We start from the raw sequence: 27,798 nt of genomic DNA, 5'->3' as shown, positions 1-27,798 counted from the left end.
ACAATATAGAACTGAAGAATATTTTAAGGTATTGGTATTCATCAAATGAGTTTATGTCTTCTTTTTGTGAATATTTTTTGATGTCTGTTTTTGAGAGACAGCATGAGCTGGGGAGGGGCAAAGAGAGAGGGGGTACATCAGATCTGAAGCACACTTTGCTGATAGCAGAGAGCCCGATGTGGGGCTCGATCTAATGAACTGTGAGATTGTGACCTGAGCCAAAGTTGGACACTTAACCGACTGAGCCACCTGGGTGCCACTATTTATATCTTCTTTTTCAATTAACCTTTAAAATCGTTTTTAACATTTTCTTCTTGAAATGCTCCATGTCCCAAAGCAAAAAGCAATGACTTGTAAAAAAAAATGTTCCTATCTTTGGGACTAGTGGTGAGGTTGGCTTTAACCTCTTGTAAGTGAATGGCCTGTAAAACTAAAAAAGATCTTTACCTTGGTAGAAGTTTGGGCTGAGTCTCGAGTGATTTTTCTGGTCTCAGGGCCAAAATCACAGTTTATGCCTTGAGATAGTTACGTAATCTCTCCTTTCACATCAGTTTTGTGGTGTATAATATGCAGAAGGATTAGTATTTGCTTGGGGTAAGGTAGCACTGGACCAGACGTCAACCCTGTGGGGGTGGAACAGAAGAATGCATGGCAGTGTCCTAGTGAGAAGGAGATTCAGGGACCCCAGAATTCTGTAAGAGCAGAGATCTTGTGTTATCTGGAACCTTGGATGAAGTTCAGACAGTAGAGAGTCTTCAGCAGGTTCTCATGTTATCGTATGGGATCTGGGCAGCCAGGAGTAATCATGAAATGGTGGCTTCAGGGGCCGCTGGTATCACTGCAATCCTCTGGAAAATTCATATCTTATTTTTATGTGATTGATCATGATAGAAGACCTATGGAATAAAACTGTGGCTTCTCACGTTTGTTCTCTTCATACCTTTATTTAGCCATCCTTTGACAGCCAACTATGTAGCAATCAGTGTGCCTGGCACCCAGATGAGTGACCCTCAAGCTTTACCCTTAGGGGACTAAGTAGTGAGAGGTCTGCAATTAGGGGATGTGCTCCACTGGGGTGTTCCAGGTGCTTAGATTGCTCTAAGGGGACAGGCCTGAGTGTTGAGGGGATGGAGGGGAAAACAATTCCTTCAGGGGAGGTGGTATCCTTGGTGAACCTGAAGGCTGAGGCATTTGTCGCCTGGCTTCTGGGCCCAGCTCCATACTGGCACCCACCTTGCCTTGTTTCCTGACTTGCAGCCAGTTTCCTCATCTCTGACCCACCTTTCTGCCTCTGGAAATGGAAGTGAGGTAGCAGTGAGGCTACCTGTGAGAACATGCACCTGTCTGAAGGTTCTTCTTCGTGCTCCAGCTGTATGTCTAGAAGATAGTGGTCCTGCTGGGGCTCAGAGTTCAGTGTGGCTGTGAGCTTCCGATTTGTCTTCATTAGACCAGTCTAACGAAGTCCTTTTGGTCATGACCCTGACTTTCTTCCCTGACCATACAGTCTGTCATTAGTCGGACTGAATAAAGCCCTGTGATTACACACACCTTGTAGGGTGGTTATGTGAGGGATAGGGGGTCGTTTGTCTAGAGTAGCTGCTACACAGTGACTTCTCGAATAGTCACCATTATTGGGAAGGAGGAGTAATCCAGAAAGGGTCACAGCATCAGGACAAGGCTCCTGCGTGGCCACTTGTGCTGCTGCCTGCAGTGGTTGAAGGCACTGCTACTCACATAGTACCCTGGGCAGTTGAGAGGGGATAATCCCCTCTCTTTCCCCATGTTGTAGATACTACAGGTAGTTGAGATGAGGTATACTCTTAAGTACTATCACGTACTCAAATACTGCTGTATTATTCAGGCCTTTAAAAGGAAGGAAATCCTGGGGCCCCTGGGTGGCTCAGTCGGTTAAGGGACCGACTTCGGCTCAGGTCATTCTGTCATGGTTTGTGAGCTCGAGCTCCATGTCGGGCTCTGCACTGACAGCTCAGAGCCTGGAGCCTGCTTCGGATTCTGTCTCCCTCTCTCTATGCTCCGCCCCTGCTTGCACTCTGTCTCTCTCCCTCTCTCTCAAAAATAAACACATTTAAAAAAAATTAATAAAAGGAAGGAAATCCTGGGATGCCTGGGTGGCTCAATTGGTTAAGCATCTGACTCTTGACTTTGGCTCAGGTCATGATGTCACGGTTTGTGAATTTGAGCCCCATGTCAGAGTGCTGCATTAGCAGCATGGGGTGTGCTTGGGATTCTCTCTCTCTCTCTCTCTCTCTCTCTCTCTCTCTCTCTGCCCCTCCTTCACTCTCTCTCTTTCTCTCAAAATAAATAAACTTGATATATTAAAAAAATGAAGATGGTGAACTGTATGTGTATTTTACCACAATTTTAAAAAGTAGTTGAAAAGCTTATTAAGTATGTGCCAAGTGTCAGACATTATTGTGATTTCTCTCTCTCTATTGAATGGGGACTCCCAAATGTAGGGTGACGATCAGGTGGGAGCCGGTGGTGTGGGCGGTGAAAGGATTCAGCCAAGGCAGAACAAAGGAGATAGCAGTTTATTGAATACGTTGCAGGGGAGCGGTGGGCAGGACCACAGAGGAGAGGCCATCTGCAATGAGGCAGTGGGAGGGCGCTGTTTCTAAAGGGAGAAGATGAGGAGGTATGGGGATGTATGAATTTTCCCTTTTATGGTAACTAAGCCTGGTTGTAAGTAGCCCATTGGTCAATTAGGGCTTGTGAATATTTTGAGGTGGGGCACCTGGTGGGTCTGTCTCCATTCAGCCTAGTGGTCACTGTGGGCCCTCTTCCCTTGTTCAACATTCCGTTGCTCAAGCCTGTCGCCCAAAAGTGGCCTCTACAGTAACACCTGGCACAGGGGGAGATGATGTGAGTTAAAAGGAAGGTGGCCCCTGTCTCCCCTTATGAAACGTGCGGACTGGTAGGGGAAAACATGTCAAATGGAGAACGGCATTAATGAGCCCAAGTGTGGCTGGAGCACATGCTATGATTGGTACCTGGAGAACTTACAGTCGGGGAACTTGACCTCATTAGGGAGGCCAGGCCAAGAGCCAAGGCGAGCAGGACGAATGTGCAGAGCATGAGCAAAGGCAGCAAGAAGACCAATGTGTCAGAGAGCAGAGGGTGAGAGAATGTGTGTTGTACGAAGAGGGTGGTGAAGACCCAAGGGGCCAGACCGCACAGCCTTATGGGCCAGAGTGAGGAAGTTTGTCTTTCTTCCTGAGCAGAGTGGGATGCCACTGAGAGTGTTGAGTGAGGGTGGGGAGGTAGAAGAGTAGGTTTGGGTTTTGAAAAGGTCAGTCTGAAGGAACATGTTTTCTTAGAAGGAAAAATCTTAACAGATGTTCACAGTTGTATCTCAACTATCCATGTGGAAAACTTGAGCGACTCTGTTTCTCAGGGCCCTTGTGCTAGGCCCTGCCCTGATGTTTGCAGAGACATCACAGAGACCCACATCCCATAAGTCCAAATAGTTGCAGGTTATAATTAAGCTAACAAACTATTATCACTATGTTCTATCCTCTGACCGTGGCAAACATGTCTTTAAAATGTCAAAAAAGATGTGTACAACTATGGTTTTTATGTGACTAAGTGTTAGCAAAGTTCCAGAGGATAAATTTGTCTGTAATTGCATTGTCTGGTAGTCTGTTGGGCCAATGAGATGTGGATGAGTAGTAAAGATTTTATAATTAATCATTTACGACGCCACAATTTTTGTGCTGCCATTATGGAAAAATCAGTATATTTAAATTAAGGTTTTCATATAATTTGCGCTCTTTTGACAGAAATACTGAGTCAGACAACTTCTTTTTTTTGCAACAGCTTTGTTAAAATATAATTTGAGTGCGGCACAACTCACCCATTTGAAGTTACAACTTGCCTTGAATCATTTTAGTTCTGAGATAGCTTCTCATAAATCTTCAATTTGAAGAAACTTTGCCCTGCTGGGGGCATATTGACATGAATTGTTACAAAATTCTTAAAACAATACTAAGATTTGAAAATGAATCACGAGTATAATATAACATGACTTGTTCCAAACATGGTAATGGGATCTCCTACAATAAATTATCTTTTTTTAAGCTATAATTGACATGTAACATTATATTAGTTTCAGGTACAATAAATTATCACAGAAAATGTTAGAAAATATTTTCATTGCATCATATCCATCTTTATCACTTACACTGTAACTGTCATTGTCTTGTCAAGCATTATCTCAATCTAATGTTAATGTGGAGTCCTGGTTGAGGTGCCTGGGTGGCTGAGTTGGTTAATTGTCCTACTTCAGCTCTGGTCTCAAAATTTGTGAGCTCAAGCCTCACATCAGGCTCTCCATTCACAGCGTAGAGCCTACTTGGGATTCTCTCTCTCTCCCTCCTCTCTCTGCCCCTCACACTTACACTTCCTGTCTCTGAAATAAATACACTTAAATTTTTTTTAAAATGTGGAGTCCTGGCATCTTATGTCCCACATGTTATGCCTGGACATCTCAGAGCAGCAGGAATGGTTTGATCCTGTAAACTGTTCCTCTGCTGCCCACATGCAGGTGTTGTGAGTTTGGAGGAGCCCCTGAACTACAAGTTGGAATAGGAGGAGGAGCCAGAATACCGGGGATGGTGCTGGATTGTGCAAGGATCACTTGTGCTCACGTATCTGAAAGGCAGGAACTGACGAGTGAATAAGACTTTGATCCTGTTGCTGAGGTCCTCCCGGCGCACTGATGCAGCCTCCATTACCACTGCTGCTGTATTAGCGGTAGTGAAACCCTTAGACGTTTGGGGCTTTCAGACACAGTTGCCAGTTATCAGAAGGAACTTAGGAAAAGGGATGTAGGGGAGCAGTTTCCTGGGGCCTAAACAGTGCTGGTTATAAGAGCTGATGGTTAGAATTACTCCAAGGAACAGAGACACTCATGTACCCTTAAGTGTGTGTGTGTGTGTGTGTGTGTGTGTGTGTGTGTGTGTGTGTGTACGCATGCACGCTCGCACGTGTGAGAGGGAGGGAGAGAAGGAGTGGGAGCACAGGGTACAGAATAGGGACTCCTCTGCCTAGGGTCAGGATACTGACGCCATATTACTGGCAGGATACTGGCAGGCCCCTTCCAAGTTGACCCAATCAACCCTGTTCATCACGATACAGACCAACACAGCCAGGAGGTCCCCTCTTTCCTAGCGTGTTCCTTTTGAAGACTGCTGACTGCATTCTCCCCTTGTGTTGTCTTACCAGGAACTGGTGAAAGTGGCAAGAGCACCTTTATCAAGCAAATGAGAATCATCCATGGGTCTGGCTACAGCGATGAAGACAGGAAGGGGTTCACGAAGTTAGTTTACCAAAACATATTCACCGCCATGCAATCCATGATCAGAGCCATGGACACTCTGAGAATACAGTACGTGTGTGAGCAGAATAAGGTAAGCGCCACAGGGGTGTTGGCCCTATTTGTGGAGGCATGCGTTCCTTCTCTAGAGAGCATGTACATCTTTTGACAAAAAGATTTACAGAGTGCTTTGGTTTCAGAGGCCAAAGAAGATCTGGGGCCCAAACTCCAGAGGAGTGTGATGAACTTAGTTAGCTCTGTAGTCTTGTCTTCTGCAGGAGTTCTCTCATGGGGGTACTGTGGTGCTCCCCAGTGTGCTGGGATTCAGAAATGTGGGCATTAACATTGCTTTTTTCAGGTGCTGAGAAAAGGTAACCCATTAATTTTTTCACTGGCACAGTGGAGATCGTGGGCTTACAATGGCCAACTTTCCCAGAATTCCCAGTCATGGGAAGTAGGGTCATAAATGACCTGCAGACCGCTCAGAGCAATTGGTGGGTTTTCTTTCTTTATTTTAGGAGCTAGGTAATGGTTGAGGAGAGTGATACTTACGTCCCAACTAGCAATGGGCTCTCATAAAGTACTAGTTTCAAGCTGGCTTTACTTTTGCTATCACCACTGGTTATTTAAGATATAATTATGTTTAAAGTCATAGGAAAATAAGATAACCAGGAATGTGGAAGGACAAGGCAAATAAAATTGTATATGGTATATTGGAATACAAATCTATTGCCAAATACTATATCTGAGTTCATTAAGAAAATAGAGAGGAAATAGTTTATTTAAAATAATTGATACTGGGGAGACGCCAAGGTGGCTCAGGCAGTTAAGTGTCCAACTCTTGATCTCAGTTCAGGTCTTGATCTAAGGTCATGATTTCAAGGCCCAGGTTGGGCTCCATACTGGGTATGAAGCCTCCTTAAATGAAATGAAATGAATAAAATAATTAATACCAAGATACAACATGACATGATAAAGGAATATTCTAAGATGAGTCTTTTGTGGGTCTACTAAAAAGAATTTAGCTGCTACAATGCCAGCATTGCATAGGCTTTAGGATGGACCCCAACAACAACTTTATCACAAACTTGTAGCACCTACATTCATGTATATTTTATACGTGATATACGAAGAGTTTCAGAGCAATCGATCTAAATTTTTATCCCTCAGTGACCAAGTTACATAGGAACATAGCATGCACCCAAGTTTTGACTTGACTTTACGTGATGTCTGCAACCTCACGTCTTTACCACCATTTCCTTGCACTTTTGAAGAAATGAAGGAATGGGTCTTGCTTCAACCTTCAAGAACGTTGTGCTGAAAAATGTGTGTATGTGGGGGTGGGGTGGAGAATTAGCCTTTAGTGTATCTGGTGCCAAGCAGTGTAAGAGGTTACACACTGAGCCATTGGAAGCTTCTAGAGGTGACTGTGATGATTCCATGATACACTGGTTTTGTATCTGATTGAAAGTGTAGAATTATTTTTTAATCACTTATCCAGTTGACCCTTGAACAACGCAGGTTTAAACAGTGCAAGTCCGTATACATGGAGATATTTTCAATAAATACAGTACAGTACTATAAATGTATTTTCTCCTATGATTTTCCTCACATTTCCTCTAGCTTCTTTCCTGTAAGAATACAGACTATAGCACATCTAACCTACAAAATATGTGTTCATCAACTGCTTATGTTATCAGTAAGGCTTCTGGTCAATATCAGTCTGTTAGTAGTTAAGTTTTGGGGAAGTCAAAAGTTATATGCACGTTTTTGACTGTTTAGGGGTAGATGTCCCAACTCTGATGCCGTTCAAGGATCCACTGTACCAGGGATTTGGAAAATGAGGCCACCTGTGGAAATTTAGGGTTATTTCAAAAAAGAAGTATGTCAGGAACATCCTTGTGAAGATTTTAGTTAATCCATTTGCCTTTGTTGGAAAATGCATTTTGTTTCTCGTTCATAGTGGGGTGATGGGGGGAAGCCTGGAATTTAAGGGATGGACTTGTAAACAGGTCTACTGGGAAGGAAAAGCTCAAGTGTAAGTTCATTCTATTTACCTTGGCGACATGTGTTTTTAAAACCCAATCAGGTTGAAAATCAGCGTCTCTGGGTTTTGGTTTTGTGTCGTTTTCCCTCAAGGTCTCCCAGAAGTACTGAGGGTTTATGTTTTAAGCAAAAACATTTTTATGGGGTTTGGCATTCGACCACTTCCTCTTTCTCTCTTGGTCTTAATCCTTCTTCATAAGGCCGTGTCCACTTGACCACTAATCTGCATTAGGTTCCCAGGGCTGCTGTAACAAAGTACCTCAAACAGGGTGGCTTAAAACAGAAATACATTCTCTCCTGGTTCTGGAGGCTACAAGTCTGAAGTCGTCATTGATTGGTTCCACTTGGAGGCTCTGAGGAAACATTTGTTTCAGGCTTCTCTCCTAGCTTTGGGCGGTGCTGGATATCCTAGGAACCCTTTGGGCTTGTAAACATGCCATTGCAGTCCCTGCCTGTCCTCACACAGGGTTCTCCCCTGTGGGAATCTGTTCTCATGGCGTTCTCCTTTTTGTGTCCAAATTTCCCTTTTCTTCTAAGGACACCAGTCATTGGATTAGGGCCCACCCTCATCCCAAGTAGGATCAGAACTTGATTACACCTACAAAGATTTCCAGATAAAGTTGCTTTCTGAGAAGTTTGGGACTTGCATGAATTTCAAGGGGATATTATTCAACCCAGTACAGTCTGCCCTCTGCACCCCACCCCCCGTTCATGTTAGTCCCATATGCAAAATATATTCTTCCTGTTCCAGTACCCTCCAAAGTGAACCCATTCCAGCATGAACTTAAAATCTTGAATCTAATCGCAACCTCAACTGAAAAGGTTTCAAATCTCGTCATTTAAATCCTCTAAATGAGGTGAGGCTCTGGATGTGGTCTATGCTGGGGCCAAATTCCTCTCCTATCTCCTTTTCATTTGCTGCATCTGGCTCCCTTCTCAATGCCTTCTTTCTATTTCAAGTACCTACATTTATGCTTCATAAACTTCCTCTTATCCCTCATACAAATGCCTGGGATGAATCACAGGCTTTACAAAGAGGCATAAGATTGAGTAGAAACAACACTGGTGGTTCGTTCCCAAAAATCTGGGCTCTATTCATGGCTCCCCTGTGGGTCTGGGGCAGAAGTCAGCAGTCTTTCTGTAAAGGGCCAGAAAGTAAATATTTTTGGCTTTCAGGGCTATATAGTCTCTTTCCTGCTCTGCTGTTGTGCAAAATCACCCATGGGAGAGGTGTCAACAAATGAGTAGACTCACTTGGAAGCTCCATTTGCAAAATGTAAATGCTATTCTTAACCCATGGGCCATACGAAACCAGGCCACAAGTGGATTTCATCCACACTCTGTGGTTCTCCACACCCAGTCTTAGGGGAAGCCATATAACCTCCCTGGTTTTGCACTTCCCCAAATGTTAAATGTGGACAACACATGCTGTTTCTACATCATAAGCCAACACGAGCAAAAAGAAGTGCTTTGCAAATGAAATGGCACTACAGAAATACAATACGGAAATATTATTGGGGCAGCGTCAAAAACCAAAAGTGGACTCATTATTTCTTCTGTTTGTTTAGGTCATTTTCATCCCTTCATTGTTTTTCAGATACTTTTTTTCTGTGGGCTAATCCTGATTCCAGATGAGAAACTGTAACAAAGTACCATCCTCAGATCACAAAATGATAAAACGATGAGTGTTCATAGTATTAAATAATAACTTAAAGAAGCATGGGGTCACCTGGGTGGCTCAGTCAATTAAGCATCTGACTTCAGCTCAGGTCATGATTTCACAGTTTCGTGGTTTCCAGGCCCGCATCCGGCTCTGGTACACTTGTGGTTCAGAGCCAGCTTGGGATTCTCTGTTTGCCTCTCTCTCTACCCCTCCCCCACTCTCGCTGTCTCTAAATAAAACTTAAAGCACGGTACACGTTTTCTCTACCAAGCATTGCGTCACTTGAAACAAAGAATTAGGAGGGAGATGAATAAAACCTTAAGTAACTTTTAGTTTTACAAACATGCACTCCTTTCCTCACTTCTTATTATGGACTATTTAATTACATTTTCTTGGGTTTTTTTTCAGAGGTGGAAGCACTTTCTTAAATGTAGAAGAGAAGTAACTGATTTTAGAGGGTCTTATGTTAAATGTTAGTGATTTTATTGCTCAGCTAGGTTGTTAAAAATCTTTGCCTATTTATTTGACAGGCTCCTTAGGAAAGGAAATTTATCAGAAATTTAGTTGAGCTTTTGTTTTTTAGCCAACATGGTTTTCCAATTAAGATATGTAGCCTGGGGGTGCCTGAGTGGTTCAGTCGGTTAAGCGGCCAACTTCGGCTCACATCATGATCTCACGGTTCGTAGGTTCAAGCCCCACTCAGGCTCTGTGCTGACTGCTACGAGCCTGGAGCCTGCTTCGGATTCTGTGTCTCCCTCTCTCTGCCCCTCCCCTGCTCATGCTCTGTCTCTCTCTGTCTCTCAATAATGAATACATATTAAAAAAAAAAAAAAGATATATAGCCTGGAAGATTATTTTCTTATACCTCGCCTTTTATTTTTTTAAAGAAATGATGCACAGGTGTTTGCTCACTGTGTTGGTAAGCCTTAACTTTCATGAATGTCTCTCAGGAGTGTCATATGAGCACAGAGTAGAATTTATGGCTTCTTGAATAAACACTGCTCAGTGGCAGGGCTCCCAAATTGGAGTCTGCTTCTGATTCATGTTTACTAGCGATGATTTCACTGAAGTCCGAAGAGCTTCATATTTTTTTTTGCTGTTTGTAATGTGTCCAACTTGGGACATTGTCATTCTAGGCCTGTCCTGCAGTGAAGAAATGCATTGCTTTTTATCCTTCTAAAGGTTCTGCAGAATCTGCATGAATGACGCAGATTGAGCGTTTCCCAAGGGGAAAGGAGAACTCTGCCTGGCTTCTCAAAAACCTTTTTGCTCTATAGTCACTGATCCCTGGAGAAAAGAGTAAGGTCTTCAGGATCTTCGGCAGCTGACTCCCGCTTCTACCCTGCCTTCCTGTTTATGGGAGTTCATCACAACACTGGGGTCACCTCATATTTGCATGTCACAGATAATTGCAAGGGCTCATCACAAAACAAAAACAACATCTTAAAAAGGAGAGTTAACAATTAAGCAACAAGAGGTCTGTTTTGCCTGCCATCCACTCTGAGAACCTAATTAAGGTCTGAAATTCCCTTCAAAAAGCATCTTACTGTTCCATGGTTACTTTTGCTGAATTCCAAGGTTCAGCTGAGAAGATAGGCTTGGGCCATCCTGTCAACCACAGCTGAATGGCAGAACTGGGAGCAGGGGAGGAGTGTTGAATTTCCTGACAAGACCTCTGCTAGTTTTGTTTGAAGGTCTGCGGGTCCTGCATCTGGGTAGCAGGATGACTTTGTCACTGGCTTCTTGCAGTGTCTTGAGTTTGGGCACCCACATCCCCCTCTCCTGACTTCTAGTTTTCTCAGGATGTTGGAAACAGTCTTTCTCAGTCTTGGCTGTACATTGGAATCCCCTTGAGGGGGGAGGTTGCTGCTAGGGTACCACCCCCAGAGAGTCAGAACTGAGTGTTTTTGGAATGTGGCAACTTTAATTTTTTTTTTAATGTTTATTTATTCTTGAGAGAGAGAGAGAGAGGGAGAGAGAGAGAGAGGGAGGGGCAGAGAGAAAGGGAGATACAGAATCTGAAGGAGGCTCCAACTCTGAGCTGTCAGCGCAAAGCCCGACGCAGGGCTTGAACTCATGAGCTGTGAGATCATGACCTGTGCTGAGGTCGAACGCCCAACCAACTGAGCCACGCAGGTGCCCCTAGATGGACTTTTAGAAGCTTCCCCAGTGCTTCTGATTAGGCAGCCACGATTGAGAACCGCTCCTATAAGTACCTTAACATTATTTGAGGTGTTCAATCTGGGTTCTGGTTTCCTGTCAACCTTTCCAGAATGGGGAGGGAGAATTCTGGTAATCTATTCCATGGGATGACCCAATTAATCTCTACCCAAAGGTAAATCGAATGGCCAGCCCTGAGGATGTTTGTTTTGTTCAGCTGAGCTGGGCTGTCTTGATGAGTTTTGTGATGGTGGCATCTCCGGGTGACCTATTTTATTTCAGGGCAGGCTCAGTGTTTGTTTCCTTTGAATTTTGCAGGGGCCTAGCACTACCTCATACTGGGATCTTCCAGGGGTGGGGTGAAGGGAGAAGAAGGAGCTGTATCTTAATCTCCGGAGGTTCTGTCACCAGTGCTTTCTTATCCTCCGTTTCCTGTTATTACAAAGAAATGATCATTTCTTTTTTGATCAGTAAAGAATCAGGGATGATGGTTAGGTTGGTACTATGCCCAAGGTATAGATGCCATTTGTAGTAAAAAATACCTTGCAATGTTGTAAGTGGAGATATTACACTAGGAAATTAAGTGGTTAAATCTTTTTGCTCATCATTAATAAGATACTTGTATTTATTGACATGGTAATTCACCAGGTATACAACTGAAATATCAAATATCCTGCTTCAGGGGCGCCTGGGTGGCTCAGTTGGTTGAGCACCCAACTCTTGCTTTCAGCTCAGGTCATGATCTGACAGTTCATTGGATCGAGCCCCACATCAGGCTCTGCTCTGACAGCATGGAGCCTGCTTGGGATTCTTTCTCTTAGCTCTCTCTCTGTCCCTCCCCCACTCACATGCATGCTCCTGCATGCACGCTCTCTCTCTCTCTCTGAATAAATAAAAAAAAATCCAACATCACATTAAAGCAGTGAAGTGTAGTATTTATGGGTCAGGGTCACAGGACATTACATTTTGTATATAACTCTTCCAGCTTAACTTTATTCTCAGAAGGCAAAGGGATGAAGTTCCAGAAGGATCTATTAAAGACTCATGTGAGGAAGTCAGGCACAGTCAAATGAAAATGGTAAATTTATGTCACTTTTTTTATAGAAGAGTTTCTCAGAGCTTGAAGTATTTTAAGACCCTCTTAATTTCTAATTTTTAAAACATCTGTTTAAATATATTTTTCAGTCCCACTTCCTCATCCAGTTTGAAAAGTCAGCTTCTGCATGAGCTTCTGGGAACAGGGAGGCCAATGTTCAGATTTTGGCTGCAGCCCAGGGTTGCTGGTTCTCTGGCAAATGTGAAATTCGGCCTCTTTCTTTCTTTGTCCATTGGATATTAAAAATCGTGTGGTACATTTTTCTTCTTACTAAGAACTTGGAGTTCTAGCTAGTGTCACAACAACAACAAGAAACTCTCCACCAAAATCCTGGGCTGGAGTTTTTCCATTTATGCCAATAGTTCTCTGATTAATCAATGTTGACTTTAGTGTGAAAATTGCTATCATCAGAACTTGAAATGTTAAGAGTTTGGAAAAGAAGAAAGAATAAGACAGAGTAAGAACTGGGTTTCTCCTTCATTACCATCACAGGGGACCACCCTCCCCTCACCCCCTCCACCACAACACCCCCCCGCCCCCGCCCACCCCACAACTACCCATTCAGCCTGGATTGGAAGATGAGGAATGTTTGGAGCCAATGAGTAGTGATGAGATTGATTTGACCATTGAAATAATCATTCCTTCCCCTACCTCAAGGCAAGATGTGAATCTACCACATCCCCAGCAATGCTTCTTAAAATCTCGTGGAAAGGGTAAATGTCAACAAAGTTACAATCCCCAAAACGAATGTGATCATCAGTTGATTCGAACGTCATCCATCCAACATATGTGAAACATTTTCCTGGAGTCTTTTGAGTTGCATCCAACTTTGTTGTCATTCTAAAATATAAAGGGGAACGTGTGAAACACCCTCATGATCAAACTCTTTAATAAAATCTAGAATGATCTTCAGTAATGCTACATCCTCATTTTCTGATGGTAGAGGTGACTGGTGTGATGGTGGTGCCCTCAGACCTGCCTTCTCTGAATGCCCAGTTACCCCACTGATGAATGAATGCCATAAACATGTGCCAAGGCATGTATTCCCGCTGCCCAAGGTTTTTTATTGGAGTCCTGCCAAGGGAGGCATGTTCATCTGGTATTTTTGAATTTAGACGTAGATTTTCTTATTAACTGGTTAATAAACTCTGCATATTATCCGAGGCAAAACATTCTAAAAAGCTGCTTCTCTTTATTAAAAGTTTTTGTTGGGGGGAGGGGGCCTCACGGTATACAGTAATGAATCCAACAGAAACAAATTGTTAAAAGGTTTTGTGTGTGTGTGCGCACGTGTGCCTGCAGGTGCATAGCTGTGTTTAGCAATAAACATACCTTTAAAGTAAAAACCATGTTCCTTGGAAGCCAGAAGAGTTGCCTTTCTTTTTTTCATTGACACTTCTTTTTGGAAGTTCAGAAGTTTTGAGGCAGCTTTGAGAAATTCATATCCTGTACTTGCTCTTGATTTTTGACACCTAAAACTGTTGGGTTTAGTTAAAAATGATCTAGAGTAATGTGAGATAGCTTCATGCCATTACTGTTACTTTGTGTTTTGCCTAAATCAAATCCTAAAATATTTGGGCACTTTCTATCTGTGATTAGAAGTAAATATGTGGTGCGTTTAACTTGGCCATGTACAGGGTCTGGTTAGGAAATTGTTTGCTTTTTTGTGTGAGTGTATAATTTATTAAGGTTAGAGGACTTAAAAAACTAGAGAAACCAACTTCGAGTTTTTTAAATCACTCAAATAATTGAGGTGGCTTTAGTTGCAAAAAGGCTGAAGATGATAAGAATGATGCTGATTATATTTTAAGTGCCTCTGAGTTTCCTCCCTTCCTTTTATACTGGCTGAATGATGGTATGTGTGGGAGACCATTGTGGTTGAGCAGTGGCTCCCCCTTTGCCCCAGGGACCAGAACTTCTGCCCTGTCCCTTTGTATCTGTGCTTTGTGTTGACATGGAATGCCTTTCCTGTTGAGTCTTCCCTGTTGAGCTGTGGGGAGGCTTCACTTGAGGGTTTATTATCACCATGATCGTTATGATTTGGATTAGTTGGGGTGTAGAGTCCTAACAATGTTAATAATTACCCCAAACAAAAAAGTCTTTCTTTCCAAGGTCAGGTTAGCTCTTGGTGTACTGGAATGAGACAATAGCTGACATAAAGTTGAATTCCTGCCCTGCCTGTCATTTACATCCTTAATAGCTTTGGGCACATCACCAAAGCTCAGTGTTTTTCTTTTTTTCCTCAGCTGAGGGCAATGTTGGCTCCTACTGATAATACAAAATATATGGGTAACCTACCTTCAAAAGCAAAAAATCCTATTCTGCTATGTCTTCAACATGTTACTTTTTTCACCAAAATTAAAAAAAAAAACCTTTTATTCTTATTTCTTTTATTCTTACTCTTATTACTAACTTCCTGGTTAATGAGACTCTACATCAAAGTGTAATTATTTTTGAGGTATAATTAACATTCAGTGTTATATTAGTTTCAGGTATACAGTATGTTTCTGTACATTACTCAGTGCTCATCAAGGTAAATGGGAGTTGGTTAAGCATCAGACTCTTGATTTGGGTTCAGATCACGATCTCACAATTTCATGAGTTCAAGCCCTGTGTCTGGCTCTGTGCTGACAGTGCTCTAGAGATGCAGATTAGTGCAGCCACTGTGAAAAACAGTATGGAGATTCCTCAGAAAATTAAAAATAGAATTACCATATGATCCAGTAATTCCACTACTGGGTATTTACCCAAAGAAAATGTAACACTGATTTGAAAGGATACATGCACCCCTATGTTTATTACAGCGTTATTTTCAAGAGCCAAGATATGGAATCCTGCTTGGGATTCTCTCCGTTTCCCTCTTTCTCTCCCCTTCCCCTGCACACACTGTCTCTGTCTCTCTCAAAATAAATAAATTTTAAAAAAGGGAAATGTATGTGTTTTTAATCCCCATTATTTCACCCATCCCTGCCCCACCCCCGCCACCGCCCCTCTGGCAACCACCAGTTTATTCTGTGTGTTTGAGTCTGGTTTTTTTTGTTCATTTATTTTGTTTCTTAAATTCCACGTAAGAGAAAAATCATAAGGTATTTGTCTTTTGCTGAATGACTTATTTCATTTACCATTATACCCTGTAGGTTGTCCATGTTGTTGCAAATGGCAACATTGATTCTTTTTAATGGCCGAGTAATATTCGTGTGTGTGTGCGCGCGCGCGCGTGCACGCGTGCACCACATCTTACACATTCATCTATTAGTGGACACTCGGGTTGCTTCCCTATCTTGGCTCTTATAAATAACGCTGCAAGAAACATAGGGGTGCATGTATCCTTTCAAATCAGTGTTTTATTTTCTTTAGGTAACTACCCAGTAGTGGAATTACTAGATCATATGGTAGTTCTGTTTTTAATTTTTTGAGGAATCTCCATCCTGTTTTTCGCAGTGGCTGTGCTAATCTGCATCTTCACCAACAATACATAAATGTTCCTTTGTCTCTACATCCTCAACAACACTTGTTATTTCTTGTGTGTGTGTGTGTGTGTGTGTGTGTGTGTGTGTGTGTGTGTGTTTAATTTTAGCTATTCTGAAATCTTGGTTTTGATTTGCACTTCCCTTGATGGTTAGTGATGTTGGGCATCTTTTCCCCTGTCTGGTGACCATCTGTATGTCTTGTTTAGAAATATGTCTCTTCTGGTCCTCTGGCCATTTTTAAATAGAAGTATTTGGGGTTTCCTTGGCACTGAGCTGTATTAGTTCTTTATATATTTTGGGCATTAGCCCCTTATCAGATACATCATTTAAAAATATCTTCTCCTATTCAGTAAGCTGCCTTTTTGTTTTGTTGACGTTTTCTTTGCTGTGTAAAAGCCTTTTATTTTGATATAGTTCCAGTGGTTTAATATTTGTTTCCCTTGCCAGAGAAGACATATCTAGAAAACTGTTACAATGGCTGATGTCAAAGAGATTACTGCCTACATTTTTTTTTTTCTAGGACTTCTATGGTTTCCGGTCTCACATATAGGTCTTTAATCCATTTTGAGCTTATTTTTGTGTAGGGTGTTAGAAAGTGGTCCAGTTTTTTTTTTTTTTTCCACAATAGCTATTCAGTTTTCTCAGTCATTTGAAGAGACCAAACTGTCTTTTCCCCGTTGTACATTCCTCCCTCCTTTGTCATAGATTAATTGACCATATAAGCATGGGTATATTTCTGGGGTCTCTGTTCTGTTCACTTGATCTATGTGTCTTTCATGGTGTCTGTATCATACTGTTTTGATTACTGTAGCTTTGTAGTATATCTTGAAATCTAGGATTGTGATACCTCCAGCTTTGTTTTTTTTCAAGATTGCTTTGGCTATTTGGGGTCCTTTGTGGTTCCATACAAATTATAGGATTACTTGTTCTAGTTCTGTGGAAAATGTTGGTATTTTGATAGGGATAACGTTAAATCTGTACATTGCTTTGGGTAGTTTGGACATTTTAATAGTACTTATTCTTCCAATCCATGAGCATGAGATGTCTTTCCATTTGTGTCATCTTCAATTTCTTTCATCGATGTTTTATAGTTTTCAGAGTACAGGTCTTTTACCTCCTTGGTTAAGTTTAGTCCTAGGCAATTGTAAATGGGATTGTTTTCTTAATTTGTCTTTCTGCTACTTCTAATATTTTTGGTGTATAGAAATGCAACAGATTTCTCTATATTAATTTTGTGTCCTGCAACTTTACTGAATTCGTTCATCAGTTTTAGTAGTTTTTTGGTGGAGCCTATAGGATTTTGTGTATATAGTATCATGTCTTCTGCAAATACTTCTTCCTTGCCAATTTGGATTCATTCTATTTCTTTTCCTTGTCTGGTTGCTATGGCTAGAACTTCCAATACTATGTTGAATAAAAGTGGTGAGAGTGGACGTTCTTGTCTTGTTCCTAACTATAGGGGAAAAGCTCTCAGTTTTTTACCATTGAGTATGATCTTAGCTGTAGGTTTTTTTATCTTTGGCCTTTTATTATGTTGAAATATGTTCCCTCTAACCCTACTTTATCGAACGTTTTATCATGAATGGATGTTGTACTTTGTCAAATGCTTTTTTGCATCTATTAAGATGATCATATGGTTTTTAACCTTTTCCCTGTTAATATGCCCTATCGTGTCGATAGATTTGTGAATATTGTACTATTCTTGCATCCCTGGAATAAATCCCACTTGATCATGGTGATGATTTTTTTAAATGTATTATTGGATTTTGTTTGCTAGTGTTTCATTGAGGATTTTTATACCTGTGTTCATCAGAGACATTGATCTGTAGTTTTCCCTTTTTTGTAGTATCTTTATTTAATATTGGTATTGGGGTAATGCAAATAATAGGATGAACTTGAAAGCTTTCCTTTGTCTTCTGTTTTTTGGAATAGTTTGAGAATAATATTAACTTTTCTTTAAATGTTTGGTGGAATTTACCTATGAAGCCATCTGGTCCTGGACTTCTGTTAGGAGTTTTTTGATATCTGATTCAATTTTATTCCTAGGAATAACTCTGTTCAAATTTTTCTATTCCTGATTCAGTTTTGGAAGGTTAGTTGTTTTTAGAAATTTATTCATTTCTTCTAACTGGTCCAATTTGTTAGTATATTACATTTTATAATACTATCTTATAATATTTTGTATTTCTGTGGTGTTGGTTCTCATTTCTCCTTCATTTGTTTTTATTTGCATCCTCACTGAATACAGTGTCAACATAGGCTGTTTTATTTCATATAATGTAGGAGTTTTTTTCAGATACAATAAAAAGTACCAGAAAGATACATATACCAGCCTTGAAATAAGGAAATCCATGTTCCAGAATGTGTGGTTTGCAGATAGGTTCTCACTGCCTTCCTGAGGATAATACCAAGTTTTACATTTTTAGTCCTTATTTTTGAAGGAAGAAAATGAATGAATGGCCCTCCTTCCTGCATACGCTGGCATCCACATGTCCCGCAGCTCTCACGTATTACCATGAGAACATCTGTTGGCAAGAACATGCCTCACATAAATTGTGGGTCAGATAGGCAGAAGGATGAGGCAGAATTAATGAAATACCTTTTAAGTTGCTTGATTCCTTAAAAAAAAAAAAAAAAAAAAAAAAAAAAAGTTTTCTTGTAATGACAAGCTTAAAGGATTGGAGAAAGAATCTTCCCTAACAAGTGATGCTATTTCTGGTGATTTCTTCACTCCCTCACTCAATGAGAAAAGTCCAGGCTGGACCAGGCAGCTGGCTGGTTCTGGTTGTCCAAATGTCTGAGTCTCCCCAGACAATGGGCTTTGTTTTAAGGGAAGAGAGCTTATCCTTTTGAATTATGCTCTCCAACTTTTCATCTATAAGGGACAGGTCATCATTACAGCAGCTGGAGTGGTTTGCTTTTATTTTTTCTATTTGGCTAGAAATGACCCTAGTCACTATTGCCCTCCCTTAATTTCGTTATGGAAAACTGCTTGCGATAGTTTTGCTTCCTTCCTTCCGGGTATTTCTGCCACCCAATGTTAATGTGAATAGCTGATAATGCCTACTCGTCCCTTCCACCCAGGGAACTCAGAGCAAGGACCCAACTCCCAGCAGGAGTAGGCACCTGATGCATATTTTTTTTATGAAGTAAATGAATGGCACCAGCTAAAAATACTCTTCCCGTGAAAGTTGGGCCCAAGAGAAGAGAAAACGGACAACTCGTTTAGAATCCTAGGTTTTCAAAGATTTAATGGTCTCTGTTTCCCTTGAAATACAGTCCTCTGAGTGAAGGTTTCCCAGTGGCCTTTAAGTCCTCAGTGATTCCGCCATGTTCCCAGGGCATGTGCCGCATGCCTTGATGAGTGCATGTCTCTGTCCCCATGGTGTGAGGCTGTTACAGGGCTGTCTCTCCCAGCTCACTCTGAGCTCCTCAGAGGCAATGCTGCGTTCACGTCTGTTTCCTCCAGCTCTCAAAAATGGTGCCAAAATAAAACAAAAAACTGCTTTTTAAAATTCCACGTGGATGACATCAGAAATTTCAACTACATCATAGTTGTAGTGTTTTAAAAAATCCACCCATTAAAACAGACCAGACTTTTTTTTTTTTAATTTTTTTAATGTTTGGGGCTCCTGGGTGGCTCAGCCGATTGGGTGTCCGACTTTAGCTCGTCATGATCTCACTGCTCATGGGTTCGAGCCCCACATCGGGCTCTGTGCTGACAGCTCAGAGCCTGGAGCCTGCTTCGGATTCTGTGTCACCCCCTCTATCTGCCCTCCCCATGCTCATGCTCTGTCTCTCTCTGTCTCTCAATAATGAATAAATGTTTAAAAAAAATTATAATGTTTATTGATTTTTGAGAGAGAGAGAGAGAGAGAGAGCACAAGCAGGGGAGGGGCAGAGAGAGAGAGGGAGACACAGGCTCCAGGCTCTGAGCTGTCAGCACAGAACCCGACGGTGGGACTCGAACTCACAAACTGTGAGATCATGACCCGAGTGCTGAAGTTAGACGCTTAACCAACTGAGCCACCTGGGCCTCCCAGACCAGACTGTTACTTATTTTTTTAAACTAGCATTGTGGCTGTTGATGGCAGCAACATGTCTGCTGTTCTGATGCTTGCTCATTCAGGCCCAATCACAGTGACCTCCTCTCTTTTGGCCTGGTATTGACGACAGTCCTTCAAGTCCTAGACTTGACACACACTCTTCTCGCCACTCTACCTTTCTCTCCTTGCCTGGCCGTCTTTCTTGTCTTCGTCCAGAATGGAAGCTTCATGAAGGCCCGTGATGGTGTCTGTCTGTATGTGCCTCGGTAGCTCCGGTGTCTGACTAGGATGCTGGCCGATTGCCAAAACCCTATCTACTAATTACTATAGCAAAGGAATCTGATTTTTTAATAAGCCCGTGCAGGTGATGTTAGGGTAACATTTTGGCCTTTCCTGAACTTGACTCTGATACTTTGCCGCCTTATCTGTCTTCCCTAATCGACTGTGGTTTCCTGCGTATCCCATGCCAATTTTTGCCAATTTTTTCCACCTGTTGGCACATCTTGACAGCAATTCCCTCTACGCTCATAAATAGATAACTTCATTTAGGCATCTTCAATAAGCCGTCCAGTACTGTATCCAACTTTGGCAACCTCCCTCTTGCATCCTCCCTTGGGTTAGGCACTCTTTCCAGTGTACCTATAATACCTTACCTTTACCGTACTACATTATACTTCTTTAATTATGCATCTCTTCTGCTTCAGACTAAGGATTCTTTGAGATTGGGAATCATGTTCTGTTCATCTCTGCATCCCTTTTGGGCTCATTAATTGTGGAGTGATGTTAAAACCTTGTGTGAAGATAATACAAACTCAGTACTTGGTTAGAGGTTTGTCCAAGGACTGATACCCACAGTTTCCCAGAGGATGACTGGACTCTTCTTTCCTCTGACTCATTTTTGCCTCCTTGGCTTTAGGATCGTGATACTGGGCAAAAATGAAACTGAGAGTCTATGTGGTTATGTTTTTCTTTTCCAAAGAAATATTTGGCATTTGGAAATGTTGCTTCTGAATTGCATGATAATCAAGAAGCCTTGCATAGTCATAGGACTCAATAATCCAGTGTAGGAAGCTTGGGATTGGCCAGTGCAGCTCTTGAAATGTGTTTGGTGAACTGCAGATGTACTCTGCCTGTGAAAGTTAGGCCAGTGGCAATGACTCTTTTCAAGCTGACTCACCAGGCGGCTGTTTTGGAATCCAACGGGTCCAAAACATGGTGCCATAGAGAAGGATGGCTTGCTTATGAGCTAGAAGAGAGACTCCATAAATCACATCCTTTTCACCAACCAAGTTCTAAAGTAACTGAGAAATAAGACAAAGAAGTAAGGCTTACGGTGATTACAATGTCGTGTATTAGTGCCAAAGCTGTGAATAGAGAATGTGGCCCATAAAGGGATCATGTGAGCTTTCTACTCCTGACCCCAGAATGTGGTAGATTCACCCATGAAGTCATCATTAGTTCTGGAAGACCCCAGGCTTCACCCCCAAGGCAGGTCTCTAACAGCACAGAAGAGAGGAAAGGGCAGGGGTTAGGAGTAGGACTCAACTCACATGCCTCCACAGGGAGAGTGTTGAATGTGTCACCTGTGCCATCACACTTATCACAGGCCATTTCCTCTCCCACTTGGTGGCTCCTTCTGGGTGGGGCCTGTATATGCTTTTGCGTGCCAAAACATATATGAATCTCTGCCAGGCTTTACTGAGAATGTGTCATTCCATCCTAAACAGTTCTTCAGTGTGGGTACTATCAGTTGCTGCATTTTGGAGATATGGAAACTGAGGTTTGTTGGGGTTAAATAATTGCCCCAACATTGCCCAGGTATTACATATCGGAGCTGGAAACTGAACCCAGGTGACTTTACTTCCCAAGTAAAGTGGGTAACCACAATGCTTCATGCCTCTCTACAGGTAATAGAAGGCCATGTCCAGTGGGAGGTCTTGGGTAATCATTTAAAGCTTTGATTATGAAAGCAATAAAGGATATGAGCGGAGGGTTCTCTGTCTCAAAATCTCTATTCCTGGCCACTTTCATTAATTTTCATTCTTCCTGGCTGGGATCCAACTAGCTCACACAACTGTCAGTATTATCTCTATCAATATTTACACGAAGGGGTCATGCAATTAAAAAACGGAAATATCAGGATTAGAGCATCCACTGAATGAAGTTTGAGGATTGAAGAGCTTACTTAAGTGGATTTGAAACAGCTGCATGGAGAATATTTAAACATTTTCTTGTTAACTTAGAGGAGAGTCATAAACAAGCCAGAGATGCCTTCAAATTTATTTTGAAAATGGAGAGAATCAGAGCATGACATTGACCTTTGAACCAGTGCTGGAGAGTCAGGAAGGATCAAATAAAACCTGGAGAACATGTTCTGATAGTAGTGTAAATGGGACTCATTTTAGCTTTGGGGTTCTGCCTGGATTATATCTCATGTATGGTATTAACTTGCCCCACCCTCAGTCTGTTCAGACTCTCAGACCTGCTCCTGAGTTGAGTTTACTTTAGGTGAAAAAAACATACGAGGGAAAAGAAGAGGGACATGGACACGATTTCTCCCCTTCCCCAGAAAAGCAAACATGTTTTGCACCTCCAAGTTCTGTGTCTTACTGAGAATGGTCTCTGATGCCCAGCACCTTTCAATGAACTGGTGGGTGGGACCCATATGAACAGTGTGTCTTCATTTTGTGTGCCACTTTAAGTACACTTTGATGTTCTTGGAGTTTAAAAGTAAAGTCTGTTCGGGGGAGCAAAGCAAGAATTGGGGTTGTGCCTCTGTGGCTGGTTAGCAGGATAAGTTGGGTACGCTCCCGGCTCTTGCTGAACCCGCTTCCTTGTTTGTAAAATGAGGGAACTAGACTAGATTATCATTAAGTTCCACACTCTGGAGGAATAGAGGACGTGTCTTAGAGTCGGAGAATAGCAAAATGTAGACATTCTGTCATTTCATAAGATTATGGTCAATTTGGGAAGAAGGTTCTTTTACCCTTCTTTCCCTCTTGCCTTAAAAAATGAACTACATGGGTTTGGGCCCTGTGTTGGGCTCTGTGCTGACAGCTCAGAGCCTGGAGCCTGCTTAGGATTCTGTGTGTGTCTCTCTCCCTAACCCTCCTCTGCTTGTGCTCTGTGTCTCTCTGTCTCAAAAATAATAAATAAACATTAAAAAAATTTTTTTTAATGAACTAAATTTTTTGAGATGAGAAAATGTCATGTGCCCTGTGATTTAGGGGCCTGAGATTCAGCACTAGTGGGCACCTCTACTATGGAGACAGTTTGGCCCCTCCCCTACTTTGGTTGGTTCTGAGGGCATCTCCCTTTCTCTAAGAGCTGGATTGCTTCATCATTTATCACATAATGTTAGAATCTTAGAATCTCCAGACAACATGCCTCCTTACTCTTTTCCCCTTTCTCTCTGTGGACGCTTTCCAACCTAACTCCCTACACATCTGTTAAGGGAGCTGCCTCCTAATTATATCCTAGGAGCTTGATATAGAATAGACCAAAGGGAGCATTCCATCTCTGTCTCCCTGGATGTCCCAGGGGCTTCTTAGGTCATAGATGGAGATTTGCTCCTTGGTGACATGCCCAGAGGCCACAGACTGGGAACCAAACCTTAAATGTGCAATAGGACCCATCTGAGGGAAGTGTGATTTGGCATAAGGGCCATGGAATGTTTCCACGATGTTTAGGCTGATATGTATAAATGTGATTAAAGATTTTTGGTCAACATTAAGGTGCTCACGGGATGCCTGGGTGGCTCAGTTGGTTGAGCATCCGACTCTTGATTTTGGCTCAGGTCATGATTCTAGGGACGTGGGATCACAGCACAGAACCTGCTTAAGATTCTCCCTCTGCCCTTCTCCCTCACTTGCGTTCTGTCTCTAAAATAAAAAAAAATAAATAAGACGCTCATTCCATGTAAAGTACTGTGAAGAGAAGCCCTAAAATGTCACCTCAATAAGAATATATTCAAAGGGAGATTCATCCTGAGTTCTGCTTAAGAAGTATGATCATAGAGTCATAGAATTTCACAGCTTGATGGGACCCTCAAGTACCTTCTAGGTCAACCCAGATTTTTTCAAGGTCAGAGAACCAAGGACTAAAGAGGTTAAATAATGTGCCTAAGGCAAGTTACAAGGACTAAAGAGAGTCTCAGTAGGGTTCTGTTTCTTGTCAATCTAGCCTGGCACTAAACAGGAGTCTTAAAGTGAGTTTCCAAGGCAGCTGGTAATTTTCCATAAAGTATTTCTTCTTCCTCTTTTTAAAAATATTCTAGGCCTCAAAAAGTTAAACATAGAATAGTCCTCTGATCCAGCAATTCTACTTCTGGGTATGCATCCAAAAGATTTGGAGGTAGGGACCCAAACAGATACTTATATGCTCATGTTCATAACATTACTTACAATAGTCAAAAGGCAAGAATAACCCTCATGTTTATCAACAGATGAATGGTCAAATAAAACGTGGTATGTACATATGATAAAATGTTACCCAGCCTTAAAAAGGAATGACCCTTGCTGGGGCACCTGGGTGGCTCAGTCGGTAAAGCGTCCGACTTCGGCTCAGGTCATGATCTCACAGTTCGTGGGTTCGAGCCCCGCATGGGGCTCTGTGCTGACAGCTCAGAGCCTGGAGCCTGCTTCGGATTGTGTGTCTCCCTCTCTCTCTGTTCCTCCCCCGCTCATGCTCTGTCTCTCTCTCTCTCCTTCAAAAATAAATAAAAACATTAAAAAGAAATTTAAAAAGGAATGACCCATGCTACTGCGTGGTTGAACCTGGAAGACCTTATGCCAAGTGAAATAAGTCAGACACAAAAGGGCAAATACTGTATGATTCCACTTACGTGAGGTGCCTAGAATGGTCAGATTCATAGAGACAGAAAGTAGAATGGTGGTTGTTGGAGCCTTGGGGGAGAGGGGGTTGGGACTTATTGTTTAATAGGTATGGAGTTTTAGTTTGCAAATTGAAGATGGGTGGAGATGGGAGATGGTGACAGTTGTCCAATAATATACTTAATACCACTAAACTGTACATTGAAAAATGGTTAAGATGGTAACTTGCATGTATATTTTACCACTTTAAAAAACCCTCTTATTAGATTCTTGTTTATTTTTACTTCAATGAATTGTCATAATTACTCCTGTTGATGACAGAAATAGGCCACTGGTAGCCCCTTCGTGCCGCTCCTTGTCCCTTATTCTTTGAGTGTTTTGGGTTTGTTTGTTTGATTTGCTCCTTAGCACAAGAGATTTCCGGTCAACTCTGACTTTCTGTATCCCAGTCTTGCACACAGCTCTTTCTCCAAGGAGACCAGGTTCCATTTACAGGGAATTGTAGTCATAACGCAAGATCTGGATGCTAGGTGACTCATTGCTACTTGGTTATCATGTGCTTCTCCCCGTTTCGGTGGACAGAGCTAGGAAAACAAACATATAGTCACATATACACATGTCCACACACACAGTAATATGCACATATGCGCTTATACACACACTTAAAAATATATGCAGACTTGTTAATCATTAATCTCCAATTTACATGCAACACCACGTTTTCCCCCACTGCACGGCAATCCATATTCATTGCTCTTCTCCAGTAGTGACAGCTCTTGTTCCCAAAAATACCAACACATTTACTCATTTGCTCCATCCTTCAGTAAACAACATAATTTTTGATGTGCTGCACCAATACCACAAATCATTTTAAAAACTAAATAAAATTCACATCTCCTGATTCTCAGTATTGCTGTGTGCATCTTCTGGACCCGTTTTCTTTTTTTCTTAATGCGTGAGGTGGGTGGGAGTGCGATAATGGTGGTATTGGTAGTGATGACAACAGAGAATAAAAGAAAGAGGAAGAAAGGTGGGGGGGGTAGGTGGGGAAGAGAGAAGGAGAGAGAGAGGGGTAGGTTGGGAGGAGAGAGGGTGGGGGCAAAAGAGGGAGAATGAGGCAGAGCTTTTTCAACATTTAACACTCTCACGTGACTAAAGGCCCTAAATAAGGGTGAGGTGTGTAAGAGGTAAGAATTGGGAAGAGAAGAGTCAAAAGAAGCATTTAAAAAGAAAAGAATCTGGTTTTCTGACTTTTGGAACGCACGCTTTGTTGACTTCAGCAAAAACTAATATGTAATAATACAGTGAAAATAGAGCAAAAGACAGATGTTTTTTATGAATTACTGATAAGGTTTTATCCTGTTTGGGGAGGTTCAGTTGCTGTACTTGGCTTTGATGGTGACATTTTCTCGGACGTGGCATCTGATCCCAGCACACAAGCTCTACATGGTTGTTCTTAAAATGAGGAATTGATTTATTTTAAAAAGGTTCCCCTGCCTTTGGAAGAGAACCAAGTATCTCTTTCAAGTTGGGGAAATGACTTCCTTTGGAGACCTAACCTCTTTCTCACCCCAGGCAGCCACTTGGCCTTTTGTATTAGGAATTGGCTAAGCATACTGAAAGAGGGGTTCTTTTTCTCCACTAACTCCCAAACAAGCTGTTTTCCCCGCTATGAAGAATCCTGATTCCTATGAGAGAGGGTGATAGAAAAACAAAGACACTCTGGAGCAAGTGTCCCAAGACCTAGTATAAAAAAAAATTTTTTTTAATGTTTGTTTATTTTTGAGAGAGAGACAGAGACAGAGTGTGAGCTGGGGAAGGGGCAAAGAGAGGGAGACACAGAATCCGAAGCAGGCTCCAGGCTCCGAGCTGTCAGCACAGAGCCCGATGCGGGGCTGGAACTCACAAGCCAGGAGATCATGATCTGAGCGGGAGTCGGACGCTTAACCGACTGAGCCCACCCCGCTGCCCCCCAAGACCTAGTGTTTAGTTACCACATGAGACTGACTGGCTGGGTGACTCGAGGCCCCTCAAGATCAGAGCTTCAGTGTTTCAACTGTGACGTGGGGATAAAACCTGCTGTGGCTTTCCTTTCATTTAGATTTTGTGCCTATACACTTTCCAGAAAAAGATTTCAGGTGAACTTTAAAGAAATGACACAAGTCTAACGACTCTGGTAATGTCAGGATTAAGATGAAGATGATTAGTAAATTAGGAGGCAGGTGGAAGAAATATTCATGACACTGGAAACCCAAACTACAAGCAGCTGCTGCAGATGTGAGCACAAACTTTGCTGTTCCATATGTGGACCACTAGCCCTGTGTGGCCAGTGAGTCCTTCAGCTGTGGTTAGGTTGAAGCAGGATGTGTGCTAAGTAAAAAAATACACACTGGGTGGGGCGCCTGGGTGGCTCAGTCGGTTAAGCGTCCGACTTCGACTCAGGTCATGATCTCACGGTCCGTGAGTTCGAGCCCCGCGTCGGGCTCTGTGCTGACAGCTCAGAGCCTGGAGCCTACTTCGGATTCTGTGTCTCCCTCTCTCTCTCTGACCCTCCCCTGTTCATGCTCTGTCTCTCTCTGTCTCAAAAATAAATAAACATTAAAAAAAATTAAAAAAAATACACACTGGGTTTCAAAAACCTGGTACAAGTACAGGCGATTATCACAACAATTTTTTACACTGTTTATATGTTGAAATGATGTTTTGGATATATTAAGCTTAAACATATTTTATTAAAATTAATTTTTCTTATTTTTATATATTTTTGTACAATGTTTTTTAACGTTTATTCATTTTTGAGAGGCAGAGAGAGACAGAGTATTAGCAGGGAAGGGGCAGAGAGGGTGACACAGAATCTGAAACAGGCTCCGGGCTCTGAGCTGTCAGCACAGAGCCCGACGCGGGGCTTGAACTCACGAACTGCGAGATCATGACCTGAGCCCAAGTCGGACGCTCAACCGACTGAGCCACCCAGGCACCCCTTGTACAATTTTTAATGTTTATTTTTTTGAGAGAGACAAAGTGCAAGCAGGGGAGGGGCAGAGAGAGAGGGAGACCCAGGATCCAAAGCAGGCTCCAGGCTCTGAGCTCTCAACACAGAGCCCAATGCTCAGCTCAAACCCATAAACCGTGAGATCGTGATCTGAGCTG

At 42.2% G+C, this 27,798-nt stretch overlaps 1 protein-coding gene across 1 annotated transcript in view; it reads left to right on the top strand.

Annotated features, from left to right (window-relative positions):
- The window catches only part of GNA14 (G protein subunit alpha 14), a 200,653-nt gene that overhangs the window by 106,511 nt on the left and 66,344 nt on the right, over positions 1 to 27,798 (top strand). The window contains exon 2 of the mRNA XM_049634016.1: positions 5,245 to 5,429. Within this exon, the coding sequence (XP_049489973.1) occupies positions 5,245 to 5,429 (185 nt within the window). The remainder of the gene's footprint in view (positions 1 to 5,244; positions 5,430 to 27,798) is intronic.

Source organism: Panthera uncia, chromosome D4 (genome assembly GCF_023721935.1).
Source record: "Panthera uncia isolate 11264 chromosome D4, Puncia_PCG_1.0, whole genome shotgun sequence".
Lineage (NCBI taxonomy): Eukaryota > Metazoa > Chordata > Mammalia > Carnivora > Felidae > Panthera > Panthera uncia.
The sequence above is the reverse complement of the archived record's forward strand: the minus strand, read 5'-3'. Positions and strand labels throughout refer to the sequence as shown.